The sequence below is a fragment of the Anneissia japonica genome, unplaced genomic scaffold (assembly GCF_011630105.1).
Source record: "Anneissia japonica isolate Jap-2015-1 unplaced genomic scaffold, ASM1163010v1 scaffold573_len2283161_cov171, whole genome shotgun sequence".
Classification (NCBI taxonomy): Eukaryota; Metazoa; Echinodermata; class Crinoidea; order Comatulida; family Comatulidae; genus Anneissia; species Anneissia japonica.
In genome coordinates this window covers 1,109,817-1,115,835 of record NW_022719802.1, presented here as the reverse complement: position 1 = coordinate 1,115,835, position 6,019 = coordinate 1,109,817, and the positions used below count along the sequence as shown (strand labels likewise).

The 6,019-nt window shown below is 33.9% G+C and overlaps 1 protein-coding gene across 2 annotated transcripts in view; it reads left to right on the top strand.

Annotated features, from left to right (window-relative positions):
• The first annotated feature begins 4,737 nt into the window (after positions 1 to 4,737).
• The window catches only part of LOC117111066, a 12,251-nt gene continuing 10,969 nt past the window's right edge, over positions 4,738 to 6,019 (top strand). Inside the window, exon 1 of one of the 2 annotated variants that reach the window (XM_033253955.1) lies at positions 4,738 to 5,605. Coding sequence is in view for 1 of the 2 variants with exons in the window: in XM_033253954.1 (XP_033109845.1) it covers positions 5,870 to 5,951 (82 nt within the window). In the remaining variant the exon portion in view is untranslated. Of the gene's footprint in view, positions 5,952 to 6,019 lie in introns of both variants that reach the window. The other variant, XM_033253954.1, reaches the window with a different exon arrangement.

Sequence of the window (6,019 nt, the reverse complement as noted above, 5' to 3'; positions counted from 1 at the left end):
ATACTGTACTAACTGACGTAGAATCGATTTACTGGTCACTACCTATCTACCATGGGTTACCTTCATTAATTGTTTCACAGTTCAAGTTTGTGAATTACAGTACAAGTAATTCACAAACTTGCATATATTCTACAGACAACTGAACGTCTCGTGTCTCTAACTGGATGCACCGTTCATAGCCTATCACAGACAACCTAGCCTTAGTGATAATAGTAATATTATTGTAATTATAATAATAAAATACATCGTAAACGACGGCAAGTTTCAATGCGCTTAGAATTCTCAGTTCTGTAAACAAATCAAAAGAAAAGATGCGTTTTGAGCTTTGTTTTGAAAATGTTGACAGATGTTGCTGCACGGATTTCGAATTGTTCCCGAGTTTTGGAGCTGCACAATAGAAAAATCTCTGTCCTCATTTGAGGATGTTTTAATGCGTGGTCCAGGTTTCTGTAAGAGGTGGCTAGCTAAACGGAGAGTTGAGATGGTGGAGTGTAGGATGAGGTCACGAATTATGCCGGAGCTCAATCGCTTTATGGCTTTGGATGTCAAAAGTAAACTGTAAAAACAATACGTTGTTTGAAGGGCAACCAGTGCAAATCGCGCAAAACTGGAGAAATGTGGCCACAGCGTTTGGTGCATGTCTTACAGCTAAGTTTTGGACACCTTGAAAAGAGAACAGAAGGTTATTTTGTAGGCCGTATAAAAGCGAGTTTTTACAGTCAAGACGTGATGGGACAAGTGCATGGACGAGACATTCTGTTGAATTTATTTGCGAATAAATACAAGTATTTGCGAATCTGGCCGATCCTGTAGATCTCGAAAGATCTTATCTCCGGAACACATTATCTTGCTCATTCTAACAAATTATTTTCTAATCTTCATTTGTTAACCGTTCGTGACATTAATAAACTTCAGCAATGCCTTTTTGTTTATAAAAATATCCATTCTCTTCTTCCATCAAACTTGTGCAATTTTATTTATAATTCTTCAATCATTCTTATTATACCAGGACCTCCAATGAAATCCATCTTCCCCAGTCCAAACTAACACTCCTACAACATAACATCCGGTATAGTGGATCGAAATTATTTAACATCTGCCCCTTCAATGATTATATTTCTTAGTAAATTAAAAACTTATTTCTTCTCCTTTTATGATTAATTTTCCTCAACAATTTGTCCAGCTATGTATTAACCTGTGCTTCCGTGTGGTGTGTCATTTTTTTTCAACTTTCCCGACGTTCGTGTGTTGTAATATTATTATTCTATTTACTTATTTTCTACTGTATATATATACTGTCTCTATATATATATATATATATATATATATATATGTCAAAGAAAAGATGAAAGAAATAAATGATGCTGAAATGTTAAAAATAAAAATGTTAAAAAGTGTAATTGATGTTTCACCGTCATAAAGATTATTAAATCGATAATGAATAATATAATAATAACATTAATTTTAGACCTATTAACCTCTTTTGAAATTTTAATAATTTATTGTTACCGGGAGTTACATAGAATAAACATAGGCCTATTAGGCACATGTAATCTGTCTTCATGAGAAAAATAAAGCAAAATATTTGTTTGTTTCTAATAGGAATACTATTTTAGTAACGTATTCCTAATCATCCATATTCAGTTTAACCAATGTACAATTTTGAGAACATCGAATTATTATTTTATCAAGTCTTATTTTTATCCATGTCTGGAATCTAACGATGACGCCACATTCAATATAAAAAAGATAGATTCAATTATCTGGTGAGTTGTTTGTCTCTGGCCACTGATTGCCGTTTCTATACACAACGGTATACAACAGTCCTAATGTCAATGCACTGATTGTACACTATAATATACAGCATTAGGCCTATTAAAAAAAAAAACAAAAAACAAAAAACAAAAACTCACCCATGGAGCTGCTTATTATTATTATTATTATTATTATTATTATTATTATTATTATTATTATTATTATTGTTATTGTTATTTATTTATTTTAAATAGGCCTAATCTAATTATTTTGTAGAAATTTTGTCTTACCATCAATACAAATTACGAATAACATTCGATCTGAAAGCCTACCCACCGTCCTTAAACTCTTTCGATTCTAATTAATGGTGTGTATTTAATATTACTATTGAAACAAAGGTTCTTTAATTACCAACATATTAGGCCTTTGTCTTAAATTTCACAAGCATCCGGAAAGGCGGAGTCAAAGTTGAACTCCATTTTGCTCACAAGTGGTATGCAACATCTAAAATGCTATCGTTAAGGGCATAACTAAACGGCTGGTTGTTGTTGACAAAGTTTCTCATAGCTCGTTTCTCATAAACTATTAACTTATTATCCCCTATACTGTAAGTCTTACAGATTGCTATGTCACATTGTACATGTATGAAATCTGCGCAAGTTACCGTATTAAGCTTAAAGTTTAGAATCTTTATTATTTTAGCCTCAGTTTGGGCAATTGCTTTTTGTTCAAAGTATCCACCCTGAAGTTATTCACAAGCATAAATTATATGATGTGACGTGCTTGATATCTGTCGAAAGACTTGAGGGCAAGGCACTTGCAAGCAATTGCCATTTCTTCAAGTTTTATCAAACTAAAAGAAGCATTATTATGAATGTTATTTTCTAGAATTGTAACGTAATGGTAGAATACCATTATCATCAGTAACATAACCATAACGTTGTAGGTCGATGAGGATCTGAAATAAAGTTGAAATGTGATCTTTAAAATATTCTTTTGTGGGTTCTGCAAATGGTCTAGGCCTATGCTTTCTCGTTCTGTTAATGTGTTTTATTAATCCAGTAATTCATATTCTTCGCTTTCGTTTGGAATAGGTTTGGGGATAGGATTGATATTGTTTGATGTGTAGGAGGGTTGTTCGTGCCTCACTAGTAATGCATATTCCTCGTTTTTGTCTGGTATAGGTTCAGGGATAGAATTGTTGTTTGCTGTGGAGGAATGCTGTCCCACCACTGCTAGGTTTATGTGTCGTACAAGCTCATTATCATATTGATTTGTTATAATGGTCTTGGTCCGGTTGTTTTTGTAGCAAAATGAAGTTTCTTCTTAGGCCTTCTCTTGCTGGTGGCACACAGATACGCAACTGAGGTTTCTGTCGGCTGGCCTTTACTTGTTGATGATTGTTGTTTTTTTTTTTTCATATTCGTATCCGTCAATCCATTTAGCTTGCTATTTATGGTCAATCAGTATAACTAGAAGCAACTAGAACTGGTTAAAGTTAAATTTAACTTACTTTTTTTGGCAGGCAGTAAGCGCAAAACGATGATTATTTCAGCTTTTATTGAGAGCAATTGTGAATCGATCTGAACATTTGCAAAATAAAAATCTTCTTGAGTTGGTTTGTTTGAAGAATTGAACTAGTTGCGATGGTGTTAAGTTCTAATGTACGCGATGCGCAACTTACTAGTGACCAGTCAGTAGCAAGTTCGATTTTACGACAGAGAACGTAATAAGATGCGCGCGTTTGAGTCAGTAGTCTGTGCACGTCACTATTGAACATCAACATCTTTTTTTTATGATTCTTTCATTTAGCACTCTGTGCATATTTTTCTCCTATACTGCTAAACCTTCCGATCACAATGTTATAAATTTCTCCTTTACAAATCACTGACCATTACACCAAGAATTTAAAAAGGTCCTTTGCCATATCCCACAACTCTTCTTGATTCTTAAAGATAACAAAGACAATATTAATAATAAATTAAATTAAAACATCAATTTAAAACAAAAATATACCTTTAATTTAATATCGGTCGTGTTTTCCCCATCTCTCCCTATTTTAGCTTTTTTGGCCCTGGGGTACGTGCTGGGAATGCTCTGGTCCGGCAGGGATTGGATATTTATGGGATTTTGCTCCACCAACCATGTCAAACACCTGACACTGTGTTTTCCCTCAAGCAAGGCGGCTAATCTTGTTTAACATCCAGGATCTCCAATTCCAACAATTTAAATTGAACTCACTTTTGCTGATTTGCCTTTTTTTCCCTTTGTAATTCTTTAAATGCTGCATTTTTCTGTTTATTTGAAGTCAGCCTTGTCTCTGTAATGATTTTAATCATGTGATTGTTTTTTTTTAAATATTTGGTGTCCCTTATTTTGTAATTTATCTTAAGTAAATTTGTCTTTATGTAAGTTTGATTTTTTTTGCTTAAATAATATTGTTGTGTATTGACTTGTAATTTTAAATAGTATTTGTATATAAATTTTATCTGTAAAGTAAATCCTCAATTCAGCTTTTTTTTTTCATTTCGTGAATTATTGCAACAATTGTGTATGGGCTATTTTTTTTATTTGCTTTTTATCTACATTTTTTCAAGTGAATTATATCTTTCCATTGTGGAATTATTACCTTTACCAAGTATGAAATTTCAGGAACCCAGTTGTGTTCTTTCAGCACTGTGAGTTGATTGGCCGAGCGGTGAAGTCAGGGGCACCGTGATCTTCAACTCTAATATCGGCGTTGGTTCGAACGGCTCACTCGCCAATGGTTCTGGTGGTGGAACAAGTCTTCTCGGATAAGGACTTTAAACCGTAGGCCCAGTGTACGCATTTCGTGTGCACTTTAAAGAACCCGGTACGAGAAGAGAAGAGTAGGGGGTTACCCCGGTGTACTGGTCCATTAAGCCCCCTGTTGTTAAATGGATATGCCACGTAGGACAGTGATTAAGTTCACTTATTGGCATATCCTTGGCCCTCGTGCCTAAAGAAATGAAATGAAATGAAAAATGAAATGATGACATCATTACTAACCGGTGATAAGCAATACAATAATTGAGCTGGAGAGTCTTTTATACCACCATGCTGATAATCATTGATTAAAATTAGTCTAAGCGAATACAAAACCAATGGATATCATTTCGTAGCATGCATGCACGCAAATCTACATAATACACACTAACATAGCAAAAAATTGTGAATTGGCCGAAAAAAATTTCCCTTCTAATTATATAGTAGTACAGTACAAAAACAGATTTTCTTTCGAGCTCGGTAAGTACTAGTTTTACAAAATTGGTGTCGAAATGGACTGCCTGGAATTTTCACATTCGTAGATTACTTATCGTTAATTTTTCTATAAAATAAGAGTTGTACTAAATTTTCATTTTCGTATTTTTAAGTTAGCCTCTCATTAAAGGCAATTCTGCTAACCTATATTTTTATTTTAACTTACTTCGATTGAAATTAAAAATATTGATTTATGTAAATTGAATGTAAAATAGTGTAATATTTTATTTCTATGTATTTCTCCATTATTTGCGACTTTTCGTTTGACTTTTCAAAATATCATAAAAAAAATGTTAGGAATTAAAGATAAAATAAGGGAAAATGTCTGCGTTATCTCTCTTAACATTCTATAAGGCGCCCGTAAAGGTCAAGGTTAAGAATGTACGATGTTCGATTCGTTTGTAAATGAAGTCCGCTGAACACCGGGATCACGTAACTTATCTTTTGAGTAAACATTGCGGTTTAGATATCTAAATCTTTAGAACACTTTGGGGGGACTGGCATATGCACAGTGCATGCTAACAATGAAACTTTTCACGGCTACGTTGCAGTTTGCCCGCTACTGCAGGTAAGCCCCTATCAGCCTCTGTAAATCTTCTACTGCTGTCTTCACTGTATTTTGTATTAATTCAAGATACGAACTGCATAGTGTTTTTACGGAAATTGCTGGTTGATGGCTATTTCAATTTTCATTGCTGTTAAAGTTCTGGACTGTATGTAACTGTAACGCTGCAGAAACAGACTACCAATTTGGCATAGGCCGCGTTATAATGCTGGCCTATTTAGGAATAAATTTGTATTGTCAAAGAGTTGAATTCACATTTGCAAAACCATGAAATGTGTGACGTTATTAAGAAGATTCCCAATTTTGGTGGTGCCAGCCGTTGCTACTTTACTATATTTTGTCGATTCAGGTAAAATATTTTTTGTCATGGCTTGTGTCGAATATATATATATATATATACTGTCTCTTATACACATC